At 36.8% G+C, this 18,067-nt stretch overlaps 1 protein-coding gene across 4 annotated transcripts in view; it reads right to left on the reverse strand.

Moving 5' to 3' along the window:
• The window catches only part of PROM1 (prominin 1), a 55,912-nt gene that overhangs the window by 5,420 nt on the left and 32,425 nt on the right, over positions 1 to 18,067 (reverse strand). For 3 of the 4 annotated variants that reach the window (XM_008939012.1, XM_008938996.1, XM_008939005.1), the window contains 15 exons: positions 17,551 to 17,768; positions 17,062 to 17,136; positions 15,826 to 15,889; positions 13,785 to 13,944; positions 11,586 to 11,738; positions 10,648 to 10,771; positions 10,113 to 10,216; positions 9,629 to 9,713; positions 8,087 to 8,233; positions 7,737 to 7,808; positions 5,075 to 5,167; positions 3,914 to 3,967; positions 2,330 to 2,410; positions 1,715 to 1,783; positions 1,089 to 1,181 (listed from right to left, as the gene is read on the reverse strand). In XM_008939012.1, coding sequence (XP_008937260.1) covers positions 1,089 to 1,181; positions 1,715 to 1,783; positions 2,330 to 2,410; positions 3,914 to 3,967; positions 5,075 to 5,167; positions 7,737 to 7,808; positions 8,087 to 8,233; positions 9,629 to 9,713; positions 10,113 to 10,216; positions 10,648 to 10,771; positions 11,586 to 11,738; positions 13,785 to 13,944; positions 15,826 to 15,889; positions 17,062 to 17,136; positions 17,551 to 17,768 — 1,592 coding nt within the window. Of the gene's footprint in view, positions 1 to 1,088; positions 1,182 to 1,714; positions 1,784 to 2,329; positions 2,411 to 3,913; positions 3,968 to 5,074; positions 5,168 to 7,736; positions 7,809 to 8,086; positions 8,234 to 9,628; positions 9,714 to 10,112; positions 10,217 to 10,647; positions 10,772 to 11,585; positions 11,739 to 13,784; positions 13,945 to 15,175; positions 15,185 to 15,825; positions 15,890 to 17,061; positions 17,137 to 17,550; positions 17,769 to 18,067 lie in introns of all 4 variants that reach the window. The other variant, XM_008938989.1, reaches the window with a different exon arrangement.

Genomic DNA, 18,067 nt, shown 5'->3' on the forward strand with positions numbered 1-18,067 from the left:
AACTGCAGCTTGTTTGTGTAACTAATTTCATTACCACACAGTTGAACTGAGTTATCAACCATATGTTAAAAGGATGATTTTTCAAATTTGATTTGTATCGGCTGGAAGCATTTTGACTTCAAGTGACTCAGCTAAGTTCTATCATCAGGAAAATCATGGGTCATCTCCCACCAGATGGTTTGTGGCTACAGAAAGAACAGATGCTCTGTAACTTACGAGGTAATCAGTGAGTACAACATGATTCTGAAGGGTTAAAAGTTTTCATTGCTAAGCCTTATCAAGGTTAAGCACTTAATGGTCAAGCATTATCAAGCTTAGAGTGCTTTGGCCTTGATTGATTGCACGCATTTACTGTTGATCTGGCTAAAAGTGCCATAAAGCTAAATAATAGCTAGAAAATGTTTTAGAATAAGAAACCACGTACCTGGAAAAGACCTATTTCTCATACATGCTGTCCTCTTTCCAAGCACTATTTGGCAAGGTGAAAAAGCCAAAACTGCCCTTACATAATACTACCAGTCATGATCAAGGTCTCCACTGCACAGAAAGGAATCAAGATCTATCTGCTACAAGTCAAGTGATAAAACTTCATTTGGGCTTTGCAGATTCCAGGAAACATGCTTGAGAAAAGTTTTTCCTTGGTATTTCTCACTCACTCACTTTTTGCCTTCACTCCATCCCTTTAAGTTAGAAACAGTAACAGCCGAAACTTCACACTTTATGCTTTTCCATTTCAAGATGGTTCAGAATCAAGACATCAAACTGAAACCTACCCTTTCCAAAATTTTTGTTCCAAGCCAGTAGTACTGTATTTACTTTGGAATTCAAGTTGGAAAAAATCTAGTAAAGCTAGTTATTTTACAGGATTCTTGCTAACAGAAGCCTAAGTTTAATGGGAACCTAAACCCAGCTCTGCTTGGCTTTGGATTTGATCCAAATCAGAACATTTTTTCCTTGCATAACTTTCTATGTGATACTTTATTATCATACTTCAGAATAGTCTAGCCAGAATAATTAAATGCAGATTTATGTTCAAAGGATTTCCCACTTGATGCCCCAAATTTTGAGTAACAGAGAATATTTCTTACCACAGAATCAGCTATATAGCTGCATAAAAAAATATCTACTGCTGTATCTATCACATTGGCAATAGGCTTGCATGCTGCTACCTCCATGGCAATCTGAAAGACAGATTAAAAAAAAAAAAAAATAGAGTTTAAAGTATCTAACAGAATAAAATAAGAACCTCAAAACTTGCTTACAGTTACAGACACTGTTTACTAAATTGTAATCTCTCACTCTATCCAAATTCAAAATGAATTCCAGTGGGATACACTATCCACTGAACATCTTTAAAACATCAGCTTACTTTCTTAAAGGCTTCAACTGAAAAAAGAAATATAAAACAATATGCTAATGACATTCACTTGAACTAAGCAGGGTCAGGCTCAGTGCAATATTAGCACAAATGGTAGGTTTTTCACTAGCTCTGGAAAAACGATGTTAAATTTGCATTTTATTGCAATCAACATAACTCATCATTTCTATTCTACTTCAATCACAACACAACTATTTATAGAAGTCAAGTTTTCCCTTTCATATCAAGTACAAATATCATCCTATCAAAGTAGCACCTTTATTATTTTGTTTTTAATATCTGTTTTCATTGTTTTAAAATAATGCAGTTTCTCTCAATGAAGTAAATGCACCTTACCGACTCCTTGACCCATTCAACGTATTGCTCAAAGTAGCCAACTATGGTATCCATGTACTTTTTTGTCTCCTAGGAACAGACAAAAGTAAGTGAACAAAAGTAAGTGAACCTCTATATTGGAAAATAATGGGAGACTGGCGAGGAGGACTGTAAACACACTCAAGTGACTGGCAGCTGGGGTACTGAAAAACACACAACTCACACTAATTGTTGCTCAGCTTTGTGTGCTTGACGAGTAGAATAACTGTATTTAGACAAGACAGGTCTGTGAAGAACTCAGAGGCACCTTATCAAACACGCCTGAGATTCTTGCCCTGTTGTGGGATAGATCTAAGCACCGTGGAAAACTATGCCCACGTAAGAATCCTTGATAAAGAGGAGAAAGCAGAATGTTCAGAAATTTTTGGTATCTCAGTCAAGTACCCAGCTCCATGGAGCCTACATCCCCACTCGTGTGCCTCCTCCCAGGTGCTGCTGTGGAGGTTCTCAAGGTAAAGAGAATATATCTGCTCTTTACATTTTGTCCATGGTTTTGTGGCTGTTCCTGCCTATGTCAGCTCACACACTATCTCCAAGATATCGTAAGTTAATATATTTTAATGAAATAAAGCTTACCTGGACAATAACCAGAGAAGCGTTGTTGTTTATGAGAAACTGGGCAGCATTAACAGCACCAATGACATTTTTCACCTTAACCTGAAGGGAAAAACATTTAATATAAATAAATCCCTTTCAGGCTGTTACAGTGGCTCTGCAGCCATTGTTGGGAACCTATTCTCCTGAGGAATCAGCATCACTGTCCTGTCAAAATCTGTCAAAACACAGAATTCCAGAAAGAACATGAGTCTGCCTAAGGATTCATATCATCTGACAAAATTTCCTCACTACTGAAAATAAAAGGTATGGGTGGTCACAACCAGTATCTTTTCCTGGAACCTATGTAACTAATTTATATACTACATCAGTTTTCTCTTCCATTCACTTCTTATTTCTGAAGTATAAAAGTATCTTCATCAATGTATGTATATACACTAGAGACACAGTGCACAGGAAAGTAGTGGGACATGGACTATCACAGCTCTTGATTATTGGAGTATGATTCTGTACAGCTAGAATATGCTCCTCATCCACATCCAAAATTACTGAGATATTTCAATATATGTGCAATGCCATACCATCTCTCAAAGAACACACACTAAGGATAATATATATATAGCCTGAAACTGTAGAGACATTTCTTAAATATACTTAAGGTTCAAACATCATCCTTTTCTTACCAACACCTTATTTCATGGCTTCTTACCTCCTCCATCCAGGTTCAAATCACAGGTTCTAAAAGAGATCTGCTCTGAAGACCTCTAGAAGAGGTCTGCTGCTGTGGGTGGGTGAAAATCTTAATGGGAAGAACTGAGATAGGTATGGCACATCAAGCTGTTGTGAACATGACTCTTAAATTCTAGCTAGTGTGCTAGATTATTGCTACCAGAGCCAAGGCAGGCTGGTGGTGACAGAAGGCTTTGCTGCCAGAAAAGTAACCATCCAGTTGCTTATTCTCCCGAGTCCAGCAGAGCACGAATGCAGCTGGTGGTCTCATTGTGGTGCAGGCACTGGATGCTACTTAGAGGGGAAACACGGACTGCCCCAGGAAGCCTCTACACAGAGCCAGGATCCCACAGCGAGGCTGATGCTGCGGAAGCCGGAAGGCAAGAAGGACAATGCCAAAGAAACAGGCGCCAGTGGGAGCTGGGCATTGGACAAGACGTGGTTAAGGGTGTAAATCACAAAGCCCTCTTTTCTCAGTTGTATTTTTGCATTTTGTTTCTTAGTTGTCCCCCCTAACTCTTGCATTCAAGAATCCTAGGAAAAAACCCTACATTTTTTAGGAACGTGAATAACACAATATATGGAACTGTACTGAAGTCCGTTCTATTATGTGACAATGAAGTCTACAATTCACACATCAAAAAAAATATCAAACACAAATTTCCCTCCCCCCGTTAAGGACGGGAAAGCCAGAGTAGAAAAAGCTGTGCAGAAGAGAAACCTAAACCCCTGTTACTACCTCAACACATTACAACCTCTTCCAACAACAGAACAGCTAGAAACAGAAAAAGCTGTACTTAAAAAAATATGCCCTGCATATGTAGCTGGTGGATTGAAAACATAAATATGTTCCTGTTGTCAGAAAAAAGATCTTACCATAAGTTCAGATGATGTCCTCTTCAGTAACCTAATGCTCTGATTTAAAGTGCTCTATCAGGGAGAAAAAAAAAAAAAAAATCAGGTTATTACTACAAGTAAAAGTGTACCTTTTTTAACATTATATATATATGCTTTAATCTTTTATAGATTATTTTGATTCTAATACAACATGGTACCTTAGGCATTGCAACAACAGTTATATTAAAACTAATATATTGTGGTTTTAATCACTGAATCGGTATTTTACCATTAAGTAGTTATGAACTGTGTAATGGAAGACTTCAGATTTAACTAAGCTTAGTAGCAATAAACTGAATAAGATGTATTTGGAAGGAAGACAGAACAGTTAAAATCAGAACCAAGTGTTCAGAGAGTTCTATACTGTGCAACTCCAGAATGGAAAAAGCACTTACCCTAGCTTTAACGTATTTCTTGACAGTCAGTTTTGTAAAAGGAAAAAGAGATGAGAATAATTAGCAGTTAATTAGGAGAGAACAGCATAGAATCACAGTGGAACAGAAGACCTAACGCTTTTCTGCAGGAGGGCTTTGATCGGGGCAGAAATACTGTACCAGACACTATGATAAACTAAAAGTTTTCATGGTATATAGAGGAAAAAACAACCTCTAGCATGCATGAGATTCACAGCCTGATACTAGACAAATTGGTGCCTGGCAAAATCAGGTAGAAGCAGCCCCTTCACATCTTTTATAGTATCAATAAAAAAGATTTTTCTTTGGCTCTAAAGACTACTGCCAGGAGTTTCCAATTCCAATACTGTTACATGACTGCTAACTCCAAAAAATGAAGTGTGAGAGTGATAACTGGCTTTATTACCAAAGACAAATGGTAAGCAAAAAAGAAATTAGTATTTAGGGTTACAAGTTTGGAAAGTTCTCCCCCAATTCCTCTTTTATTCATATATAACCAAATAGATACAGAAAAAAAATGGGGAAGAAAAAGGTCTTGATTTTAGGCAGTATTATAAGTATGAAAACTATTTGTTAAACACATTTTAATTGTATTGCTTTTCAGTGACACAAAGCAAGTGCAACCTGTGCTTACGTAACAGCAAAACTCCAGCTTTCCAAACAGTATTTAAGAGATTTAGAGATTCCTATTTTCTAAAAATGTTTAAATAATGCTTTAATGTTTTACCATTGCTTGCTCTAGTGGAACAACTTGCTGGTTATGAATCATTCTAATGTTACTTGCGTGTCCTTTTAAGGCATTTTCCAGTGCTCCTTTTGGCTGCAAAAAATGCAATTATGCATTATTGTTCAGTAGTCCCAAAGCTTTCCAACACAGAAAAAACAATGAAAGTTGCACATTACACTCATCCACTGCAGAACAGCTGATGCCAACAACAGGACGTGGCAAACTGAATCCCTCAACACAAGGAGGGGGAAAATCACCATATTAATAATTCAAACCTCAACAACCAAACCAGATGTATTATACTGCTTTTCTGGCCATAACATTATCAGCACAGATTTAACTGAAGAGAACATTCACATGATGCACTAAGTCACTTTAACTACAGAAGAGTGAGCACATCCCCCTCTCACTTGCCACAGGCCAGCCTCCATCCCACGAACCCTGCAGCACAGCACCCCAGCTGGAACGAACATCTCCCAGTCACGGGTACTTGCTCTTGTTTTGGGCACTATGGACATCACCCTGAGGCATTCTCTGCTTTCTGTGAGGCATGGAAGTTTAAATATTTTCAGCCAGTAATTTGGAAAGGCATCTGTGAAAGCTTTTTTTTAATTTTTGCAGTTCCTGCCTTTCAGTCAGAAGAGTCTGTGCCTTGATTTTTAAGTCTGAATGCCTGTCTAGAGCTCACACTTGTTGCAAAAACCCATAAAATTTTACCTTACTCTGAGAAGTAAATTTATTTTCCATTTCCTTTTGGTGGCAAAGTCACTTAGCTCCCTGCATACACACTGAAAACACAGTGAACACACACTGCTACCTCTGCTCTGGAAGTGTGATAATTGGAGGTCTCAGTGCTCAGGGATGTGTTTGCTTCCCTCCTGTGAAGTGTTTGTGCAAATGGGCAGCTGTGGTCACCGAGCAGCCTCAGGATGGTTCATCTCCTGTACTGAGAAGCTGAATTCCCCTTCCTAATAACTCCTGTGGCTGGTATCGCTCCTTCTGCCACACCCTGACATTCTGGCTTGGTGCAAGTTTTATTCCATTTGGTCTTTCAAGTGTAAAAACATACATTCAATTTTGTGTAAGGTGCCAGAAAATGCAAACTATCCACCCTACATTAATTACAATTAAAATTTAATTACTATTAAAAGTTAATTAATTCCAAAATGTTTTATTTTTTTATTGATTATTCTTGTAAACGTTAAGAGCTACCACCAGTAACAAAGTGGGATTACAGAATTATCCTTAGAAACCAGTATCAATTTTGAAACAGTCTCACCTCTGTAATATGTTGAATTGTTGTGGGGTTTTTAAGTTATGTTTTGTTTTTAAAGACATTTCATAGATTACTCTAAATAGTATCACAAGGAAGAAAAAACCAGACATTGACAATGAACATATTTAATATTTTATTTTTCTCTGTCTTCTATATGAAGAAATTACTCTACCTGATCTATTCTCAATTCTAATGCCTCCTTTAGATTCTATTATAAAAAAATAATGAAAAACAATCTACCATCACAATATATTTGTCTTTATGGAGCGATGTAGAATATATCTTTAAACAGAGATCTCAGAGGCAATTCTGAGCAACACATGTTTGAAGGACTTTAGCTTTCACTTAGAAATCAGCCCCAAAACACCAAAAAGTCCCCACCTATATAACCTTCAAAAAGCCACAGTAAAAACTGAAAATGGAAGTGAAGTGTGGCCAAAGCTACTGGTATCTGTTCAAGTTAGCAGACAATGTGTATGTGAGTAAACAGGCAATGTGCTCACTTGGTGCTTGGAGAGAATGCAAACTACAGTACAAAAACCCCATGAACAACCTAACGTTGACATGAATGCATGTGGCAGGAAAAAAAAATTTTGTGATCAAATTATGCAAAAAGCTGGAGTAAACGCATGAGGAGCCTCTACTGGTGCCCTCCTCTCTATGGAGGAGGGATGGAACTGATAAATTCCAAAAAAACACGGTCTGCTGTCCATTTTCCTTAGTACTTATGCAGTGTAACTCTACAATTCCTTGGATCACTCTGTCCTACATTGCAATGCAGGAATCTGTCTTAGGCCAGTGTCCAAACAGTACCCAAATTATGACTCTCACCCTCTGATCCACTGTCCCTGTGCCTGCACTCAAAAGGCCCTTCAGAGCAGACAGGAACTCTTTTGCACGTTCTCCCTTGACAATGGACCCACAATTCTCATTAGAGACCTTATGAACTGCCACAGTATTAATTTAATTGCTAATTGTAAAATCTTCTGCTCACTAACTGAAAGAAAATGAATTGAAATAATCTTTTCCATCATGATCTAACCAATTTCTCTTCCTGTTGAGATCCTAAAATGTAGGCAGAATAACAGGAAATACTTGAATGGAGTACTCCCCTCATTCTTAAGCAAACAGTGGAATTTAAGAAATTACACTTCCAAAGCAGAAATTGTACAACAGTTAGCATACAAAAATCAATCATTAGCAATATTTAAAATACAGCTCATATGCAATATTGTTCTTGAAAGTTTTTCTTTACAGGACATATTGAAGTATCTGAAGTTCAAGAATTCTCCCATATGAAGTCTGAGTACTTGTTTATTTATTTATAGTTATACAGTATATAAACAATACATTTTCTGTACTATTGTATTAGTGAATTAAACTTACCAGCTGGTCTGCTCTTGCTTCTAAGTCATTAGCAAATGACAGAAGATCAACCTTAGTAACACTTTTATTGATCTGAAACAAGATGTGAACAGTATGGAAAGAAAAAAGTGGGTTATTGCACATGCAGACTGTTTGCACTTAACCATACCACCTACTTTGTCTAACCCTTATTTCTTTAAATTTTAAGGTTTATTGACCTTTACTTCTGAGATGCTTTTGCTACAAGTCTTGTCGTTCTTTCAAACACATACTCTTACAAAAAAGCAGATTTTTCTCAGTTTTGCCCATTGTTAAAGAACCATTACATTTTATGGGTTGTCCCTGTCGTGTCTAGTTTACTACAGACTCACCTCTGTCAAATATGCTGCAAAGTTTATCCCTTCTATTCCTGAAGAGCTGAAATTCAGAAGATTCTCCTTCCCAATTTCATCCAGCAGAATGATTTTGCTGAGGTTTATCTGAATATGTTCTATTTTAAGTGCTACATCTTCTGTATACTGAGAGGGAAACAAAATAAAGCACAAAAGTAGTTTGCACCCAGTGCATGTACCTCTATAGGTGCCCTCCCCAAAGCATCTTGCTTTTGCTGACTCATCATTTCCACAAAGCAGCACACTGGTTTTTGTTTACATCAGTTTAATTGATTTAACTTTAATAAAATCCACCAGGTAACGTTCTTCCCTTCCCTGCAGTATCCACACAGCCTAGCCATGCCATGGGCTAACCTACACAACCATCTTCATACCAATGAATTACTTGCTTTCCATTACATTTCAAGCAGGCTTCTCTAAACAGATGTTAGTCCCTCCTAAAAGGAGACTTAGATAAAACAGAATTCTCTTTCCCCTCCAGGAAATGTTATCCTTAAAAATTTTAAGTTTTATCCTTGGCCCTAATCAAGGAAACACAGAGAATTCAGTATCTCAGCTGTGGCCAGGACAGACACCGCCTGCTACATTAGTCACTGCCACATTAGACTGGATGAGCTTCCTCTAAATCCGTTTAGTGGTGACTGAAGATGACTTGCTCATTGTTACCTGAAGTCTTCCTGCACCGCACCCAAATCTGGAACGTTACCTGTCCTGCACAGGCTGCAGATCAATAGATGAGGAATCTAGAAACCTGACTTTTCTTCCCAGCCTCCACCATTAGCCTGTTGCAGAAACTCAAAATAATTTTCCCTCTTAGTGAAACCTGCCTTGTTCATTTTAATTATTTATTATTTGGGGCAGGGTCTGGGACTGTATCTGTGAAGTATGGGTACAGTGCCTGGCAGAATGGGACACGGATCCCCTAGGGCTGCTGTAATGAAGACCAGTAATTAGGAAGAGTCATGTAATGACAATCCAGTCATGTATTATTAATTTAACTGAAAAGATTTTATTTTATACCAACCCCTTCCCATCAAAAAGATGGGAACCATTTTTAGGTTCCAGGTTCTTCTTTATCCAGAAGAATCATTTTTAGGAGCACAGCATATTATATCATGGATCAACATAGATCTAACTGGAATCAGACAAGAACACATCAAGACAGACATTTATAAAAAGAGCAATGCTCTCATTATAAGCAGCCTTTGGAAGGTGCTAGACTTGAACCTTCTATGCAAGTTTCAAAATTGAAAACAAGATAATTATCAGCACCCATAAAAAAGGCACATCAGAAAAACTTCCACAGACACTGAAACTGGCAAAGAACATCTTATTTGTAAACAGATTCTTTCAAGTTAGCTTGGACAGTTCTTGGCTCCTTGCAGGATCTATTGTATATAAAAACCAAAATCCCATAGAACTCACAGATGCCCATAAAGCTCATAAATGCTGTGTTTAAGAGCAAACACCTCTCCAGCCTTCAACAATAATGATGCACTCAGTCATACTTTCTTTACTTACCATACTAATATTTAGAAATTCATTGATATTGAATAGGTGTTCTAGGTGAAGGGAAGTATAAATTCCTTTGTTTTCCTTGCAATCACTATAAAAACAAAAATATATACTTCAGCCTAAAAAACACCCTGAGGAGCAAGTGTTAAGTAAATGATTAATGATATTTTCAAAGTCTAAGAAAATCAGCCCTTAAAAAAATGTTACGGCTACATTTTTGAAGGTCAGTCTATAAGAAAGTAACAAGTTGTATTGGTTTCAAAGATGCAAAATAGTTTATCAAAAAGCACTACTAGTATCATTATATAATATTACATTAAGATTATCTCTAATAACTCACATACAGGAGAAAATTGCTTTTGCTATTGATTCACTAGAAAATTAAAATGTGCCCTGGGACACATATGACTTATGTATGTGCCTGAAATATGAAGATGCCACAAAAACAACAGGTATAAATTGAATTAATTGTTGATCGTAACTTTAATACCTGTACACTTTTTCAAAAGTCAAGTTAATACTTGGATTTTTAAACAGGATGCCAGAAAGATAGTTTTTCCAGTGTTGATTTAGCAAGTAGGGAGTGTCCAAAACCTAGAAGACAAAATTCGATAATGTTACTATAATTCTGAGTTTTCAATGCATGAATTTATCATGTTCAATCTTTTGACATGTGTCCACACTTTAGCTTATTGCCTATAAACAGAAGCAGAACAGTGTATTCAAACTCTCTGGTACAAAAAAAGTGAATAGTAAAGCTCCATGTCACCAAGAAATGCTGAATCACAGAAAGCTTTATCTCTAAAGGAAGACAGGCATGCAATATTTACATTGCAAAGCTAATTAAACCAAGGAAGGATGAACAACTCCATCAGGTGTGTAAGTGGGAAAGTAAAACCACATCCAAACTCACTTTTGGACTCACTTGAAGTGTCCCATGAAAAACAAAATGCCATACATAACTGACAAAACCATTGGGACTTATGGGGATTCTATTAGTTGTCTAATAACTTGAGTAACTTCACCTTGAATAAAGTTTTATCTTCAAAGGGCTCACAGACCAGTTTTTCCACATTTCCTCCTGTGATAAAAGTAAGCACGACTACAATCATCAGCACCCAGGAGAAAAGGAAACTGAATCCAACACCACTGAAAAAGAAATAAGTCCAGTAAGTTTTTCCTTTTTGAGACAAAGTATACATACATGGGGCAACACTGAAGCCAACAGCTAGCAGCTGTAACAGATATACAAAAAAACTAGTAGGCAGTTGACATATTTCTGTTTCCCAGGCATGTGCTTGCCCTCTGAATCATGTTTCAGCCTTGTAAAGTCTTCAGCTAAATTGCATCTAAAGTTCTCACATTTTCATTAAGCATACAAACTCTTTTAAGAGCTAAGTTTAAGAGCTACAAAAGTATATAATTTTCATATTAAAATTCAACTTCCCAGCTTTGTGCTCTCAAAAGAGCTTTAGACAGATTCCAGATGCAATATTCCCCTGCACCCGCATCACTAAACAGCTATTGGGAAGTCAAATCTCCTGAAGTTCTCTGAGAAAGTCAAGTGTTTCTTGCCTCCTCACGTGACTTTTTGTCCTTTCAAGCAAATGATCATGTGTTCTAAAAAGCTATGCATTTCCTTTATATTTTCAATTGTTTGTTCCCAGTTTTTACGATTTCCAAATGGACTTACAGAAAAATTCATCAACTGAAGCACTTGCCTTAAGGTAGTATATTCAGAGTCTTTATCCTTCAGCTATGATCCTCAGTGAAGGAGTAAACCAAAATCCCCAAGTCCCTCAGTGGAAGTACATGAGATTAATATTTATTTTTGTTCAATTTTTTTTTCCACATATACAAACAGGTAACAAAAATCCCTGTCATAGTTATGTCCTTCAAAAACCAATAAGAACAACCTTCTACAGGTACCTTGGGTTTATTTTCACCAATAAATGAAACTTACGCCATAAGAAAGTTTCCTCCAGTGTTGGAGATGCAGCCTCTGGTTGTTGGAGAAGCATGTTTGTCATAACCACAGGTGCCACACAGCAATCCAAGGTAGTAAAAGACCAGAATCAGGACCAACATGCAGCACAGAATGAGACAACCCAGCCACCTAAGAAGTAAAAGCCAAAGTTCTTGGTTACTGACATGCAAAGAATGCACCAGAGACCTGCATTCCCAACTGGCCCATCTCTTGGATTTGTTTGAGCAACAAATGATAGCAATGAAAAAATACTTTTCCTACACCAGCATGTGTTTTGGGCTAGAACGTCATCATTGTTGAATGACAGACAGGTGCTGCTGAAAGGTGGGTGAACAAACATCACGCAAACAAGGTGCTTCCAGTCCCAGTTACTGCATATGGACTGCACTGAAGCGTCAAAGTGCTCCCAAGTGGAGCAAACAATGACTAGGAGAAGGCAGATGCTCAAACAGTAATTTATTCAAGAAGCAATGGGGAAATTTATGAATGTGGACTGCTCTTGCTGTAAGGCAAGACTTAACTACTTTTCACAGTGTGTTAGGCTTGTAATTGTAAAAATATGTATTTAAGGCTATTAAAAACTAGGCTTTGTGTGGCTATGCTGGAATGCTTTCCACACATGTAGCAGTTAATAGAACTTGACCAGGAGAAAGATCTTGGCCAGGAACTGAACTTCCATTTTTAATAATTAAATCACACACCAGTTCTTTCTATCTGCCCATATATTTGGAGCACATCCATTTATTCACACATCTTATCTCATTCTAGCCTTTCACCCTCTCCCAATTCCCTCTGCTCTTGTTTTCCCTTTTGCCATCACTTCTCACAACTTGTATTTCTTAAATTCTCTTTTCTCCTTCCTGTACCTTCCTAGAGAGAAAGCAGAAACTAGAAAAAAAAAAAAATCAGAAAAAGGAATATCTTAATGAATACACATGAACAATAAAGAGGAAGAGAAAGATTAATATTGACAGGCACATTCATAAAAGCATGCTTATTAAGAGCTACAAAAAAATGCAACTGTAACTAAGAAAAGGATGGACAGAAAATAATTTGGCCAACTACAGGCTTGTTTTCCAAACTGGGCTTGGTTTGTACTTGAAGTACCATTAAGTTAGGTTTGACAAGAACAGGTATTTAAGTGTCGTGTAGACGAGACCTGTTTCTCCATTTTTTTCAAATCTAAATAGCAAATTAATAGAGGCATACTGTAGCAAAATGAAGTAACACATTTATTTGGTTAAATGCAACCTGAGCTTCAAAGAAAATATTGATAAATTTGTCAGTTAAAGCTCACCACAAAAAAAAAAAAAAAAAAAAAAAACAGATAGGGAATAGGTTAAAGATAAGGTTGTAAGTAAGGTTCTTCAAATTCAGTCATCAGCTCACTTTTATTTAACATAGCATTAAAGCCATCAGCACTCATTCTGTAATGATGAATCTGATTATGACAAAGATAGAAGCAATTATTGATTATAGGATCAACTGAGGTGTAAAATGTAGAGAGAGAGTGATGAGCTTGAGGACTGAAATTACTAAATCTGGACAAAGTTATATGGTATGAAATCAAAGTCTTTATGCTTCAAAATATGAGATTATTACTCACTTATAGGAGTCATACAAGTCTCAAATAGGAAGAAAATGTTTTCCTCAGGGCACAACCAACCCATTCATTCACAAGTGCTACAGTAGGAACAAGCACGGGTGCAGAAATATTTATAAGTTGTGAAGCAGAATCCCTGCTGCTAACTCTGTGGTACAAAGGGGTGCAATAAAAAGGATTGGCTTCAAGGCCTTTCCAGTCCTATGCTCTTGCAACTGACCTGCAACTCAACAAAACTGGGTCCTAAATAAGAAGTCACCCTGGCACTGTGAAACAAGCCTTTCATTTATGCATTACATCTTTGACATCTACCTATACCTAACCTTCCTAACAAACACCTGAAGGCCTACGGAGTAGAAACTACCTGTTGCTCTGTGATGGAACATCACCCAGCTGTTAATTAGCTGCAGTTTTGGATTTTACCAAAATGCCAGTAACAAACTACTGTTTTATAGAGTCTTTGTTTCATTGTGTTCATCATTAATAGCTTAATTGCCTTTACAGAACATAAAATATTACATAGTAGTAAAAACAGGTAGCACTTCACTACTGCCATTATTTCCTATACATACCTGTAGAAATCATATTGCTCCACTATTGGAAAATAATCTTGAACATATGCTTCACTCTGTGTAAGATATATTGTAAAATCTGCTAAAATCTCCTGAACAGGGAGTGTTTTTGTGAAGGTACTGATATTTGAACCAACGGATTCCAGCACATTTTTGATATCTAAAAGAATAAACATATTGCACTGTTACAGATTCATAGAAGAAATTTACATTTCACGTATACATTACAAGATGTTACTAAGCCATTTGCCACATGTAACAAGTAAGCCATAAAGACAAGCGTGAGGAAGAGACAAGCAGGCAACAAAACCACCTAGCTTCAAAGTAACACTGTGGCATTTCAAAATGCACACTTTATTTTTAGCATTCCATTTAATGATGAAAGATGTTGATGTCGAGCCAGAGTTCTCTCTTTCCTTTTGTTATAATGAATGTGTCACTTTTTATCTAGTCAGCTTAAATCTTGCTTTTCATGCAATATTGAAAATTGTAACACTGAGCAAGACAATTAGTCACGAAGTTTATGAAGATCAAAATCTATTTAAAACCCATTGCTTAAGAATACAACACTGTGAAGGAAATTAGACTGTCTATATTAAGAACCTATACTAGTTATTTTCAATCTTATTAAAAATATTACTTAAATTCATTCCAAACATTTGGCAACACTCTTGAGATAATTATCAATTAAAAGCCATTTTTTCCCTCTCAAATTATGAGCAAACATGCTACCCTATACTTACAGTTTACATACACACTATTTAGATATACAAAGATGACTTATTATACATAATGTATATTTGTAAAATGCTGTTTCTGTTTACTCTTCCCTCTCTTTCAACTTGGAACATACTTGAAACAGTAGGATGTATAATAGGTTGCTGTTTGCTGGTATACAACACCTTTCTCTTTCCCAAAAAAGAACTGGACAAGTTTTTAGCTGTTTGTTTTGATATTCACTCTTCTAAATTCAACAAGGTACCAAAACACTCTTGGGAAAAGTTTAAAAATACATATTTTTTTTCTAGTATATCTGTGGTTTTTTTGGTGTGGTTTTTTTTTTTTTTTTGTTTTGTTTTGTTTTGTTTTTGTTTCAAATTTGCTTTACTTTGTAACTCGAGCTCAGTTTTTATAAAAACAAACCAAACCAACAAACAACAATTTATAAATAAATTAAGATGGCTTGTCTGTGTTCATGCATATCGGCAGATACCAAAAGTGAGTAAATCTGCACTAGATTTCCTAATGAAAACCTAACACAAATTTTAGACAAGTGGCTCATTTTAGGCAAGTTCACATGATATGCTATGCTTCTGCACATACTGTGTTTCATTTTGCCCAGGAGGGGAAAAAAAACCCAACAAAACAATCAACCCAAGAACCAAACTTACAAGGAACAGCTGTGTATATATGCAGCACAGGTCCACAATGCAAGAACAAAAATTAAAACAGATTAGTATACATACACTATACTACATTTTATTCAAATGTCAAGTGTCCAGGCACTGTCAAAGATTAAGTCTAAAGCCCAAGTAATAGAATAATTAAGACAGACATTTAAATTATCCTTCAAGCATACCTTTACCTCCCCTTCGCCATCCACTGCATTTTCATACAGCAGCAGGCAAGCTTAGCTTTTCTAACATTGTACTCCTAAAGACATCACAAACATGTGGGTCAAGGAAAATCAGCTTTTCAACTGACACTAAATAAATTGCCAGCATGCAGTTGAGATCCCAAGATTCCTCATTTCTTGAGCAGTAAAAAGCCCTAAAAAATAAAACTCCATAAAATACCATATGGTCTATTTTTAGATTTAATTTTGTGTCCTAATGAAGATGCAGTTGCTTTCCATGTTGGTTTGGTTTTTTTTTTTCCCCCTGTGGCACCAAATTAAAAAAAATAAAATCTTATGTTCTAAATGTCCATTTTTAATGATCTTAGTCCAGAAAATATATCATCAATACAATAAAACAAAAACACCAGTGATGTATGAACATCAGCACTAAACAACCAAAGCGCAAAGATAGTTTGCCCTCACCTGATAGAATGTTCCTGGTTTGATTCACCACCAAGTCTGGAGTATCATTAAATGCTGCATAACCCTAAGAATAGAAGTTGGAAAAATTATAGTGAGTTTTATTGCCAAATTACTCACCTTTTTTTGCCTTTTATAAAAGGTGTAAAAGTATGCTAAAATATTCATGGTAATAGTATGAAAAATACATTTTCTTCACTGCACATTAGAAAATGTCAGAGCAAATTAGGAACTCAAGTATATTTCAGATTCAGTATGCTTTCCAGTATTTTCCTTGAAAGAAATAAAATCTATATTTAAACATACATGCACCAGTCACAATTATCTCAAACTGTATAGTACTGCTGCCTGTCAGATGTCTCTTACAAAACTGAGAACTCACTTAGAAGTCACTAACTGAAAGGAGTGAAAGCCAAAGACCTTCCCTCTGCAAGTCTATGCCTTCTTAACGCAAAATGCACATTACAAACAGTAAAATACAACTCCCTCTGAAGACACTGCAATGTTTGCTTCAATGAGAAGGGTAAAGAAAGGGTCTAAACCATGGGGACAAAGCTCAGTAGGTTGTCTGGAGAGAAAGGACAAGCCACTGAAGTGGATGATTGAAGTCTTACTTCTTGCAGGCCTGGTTCTCTTCAGAGGCAGGCAGAGGTCCAAGCCCCCACCACAAAGCCTTTGATTTCAGAAAGCACCTTCTATTCCTAGTAAAGGTTTTCACAATGCTAGACTTTTAAACTGCACAAACTAAGCCACTTTTTTCTAGGTGAAAATCATGGCATTTTATGGATACTCTCAAACAAATAATAATAGTAATTACATTGGGTTCACTGCACCAGATTTAGTATCAACTATGCACATGAAAAATTTGAAAGACATATTTCAAAATAGCTGGAATACAACACAACTGATAGGAGAAGGTGGATTTTTGAAAATATAGAGCATGGTAGTAGATCCATGTTCTGCCTTTTTTTTTTTTTTTTTTTAAAGGATTGCTCTTTCAAACAGACAATTAGCAACACATTTTTGATCTGTGGTATCCTGGGGATACAAGGTACTACATTCATACTTTCAAACATTAAAACTTGGCCAAACAATGGAATAATAAGTAGAGATATCCACCATGACACAGGCTGAGGCGGGAGCAAGAGAACTGTTCTTGAGAAAGCCCAGGGAAAACAAGCAATACACAAGTGTCCCAGTTTATTAGTTAACAGTTTACAAGCTTGTCAAGCAACTTACCTTTTGAACCAGACTAGAAAGGTCTATTTTAAGGACATCGTTGACCTTGGCAAGCTGTGAGCTCACTCCTGGCAACTAGGAAGCAAAAGGCATTCTCGAGTCACATCAGAACAGTAGCCTTGCTAATTTACTAAACATTTCAGAGGTAGAACAGCAGGTAAAGAAACTAGAAAGATGACTTGTAGGTAGAATCTTTCTAGCATACTCCTGAAACCTTTGTTGTACAAAAAAAGCTTAACCTCAGCATTTCTGGGAGGGCAGATTATTTCACTGCCCAGACCAGCACTTTAATGTAGCTTCTTGACACACATTTTATCCTCTTCTACACAGAAGATGAAAACAGTGATTGGAGTTACCCAGAAACACAGAAAGAGGGAAGGCCACTTATCTCAGAAGTGACAGCACACACCGAGCCATTAAAGCTGCAGAGACGCCACTCAACTTATTCAAGGCAATCACATTGTAAGAGTCTGAAAAATATTCTCTTACCCCACTAAAATTGGCATTGATGTTCAGCTGATGTAATGAATTCCTGATGATATTGCAAGTGGAGGCTGCCTGATCTGCAGAGCATGCTGAATCACTGAGGGTGTTGCTTAGATGCATTTTAACATCCGTCAGGTTTGCATGAAGCCTCTCTGTTCCCTCCTGCAAAACCTCCACAGAGACACTCACGTTTTCCAGTGCTTCCTTCGTTTCTCTGATGGCTGCAAGGATGTGAAGTTTTTTTAAAAAGCTGTAGTTAGAAACGAGTGTACAGACAGATAGGATGAGAAAGTGTAAATACACATGTAAATGCTATGATGTTCCCAATAAACCTGATTAAAATAACCTTGCCTCCTTCCTAGAAAAACCTTCTAGCACAGAATACATATTTATTGCACACACAAATACATTACCTGTGTTTTCCTGCTAACAAATTAATGTACTCAAGCTACTTTTATTACGATTCTATCCACTTCCCAGATTACGCTTTTCTACCCTTTACCTACCTCTCATTCCATTG

This window comes from Merops nubicus, unplaced genomic scaffold (assembly GCF_000691845.1).
Source record: "Merops nubicus isolate BGI_N331 unplaced genomic scaffold, ASM69184v1 scaffold33330, whole genome shotgun sequence".
NCBI classification, from domain to species: domain Eukaryota; kingdom Metazoa; phylum Chordata; class Aves; order Coraciiformes; family Meropidae; genus Merops; species Merops nubicus.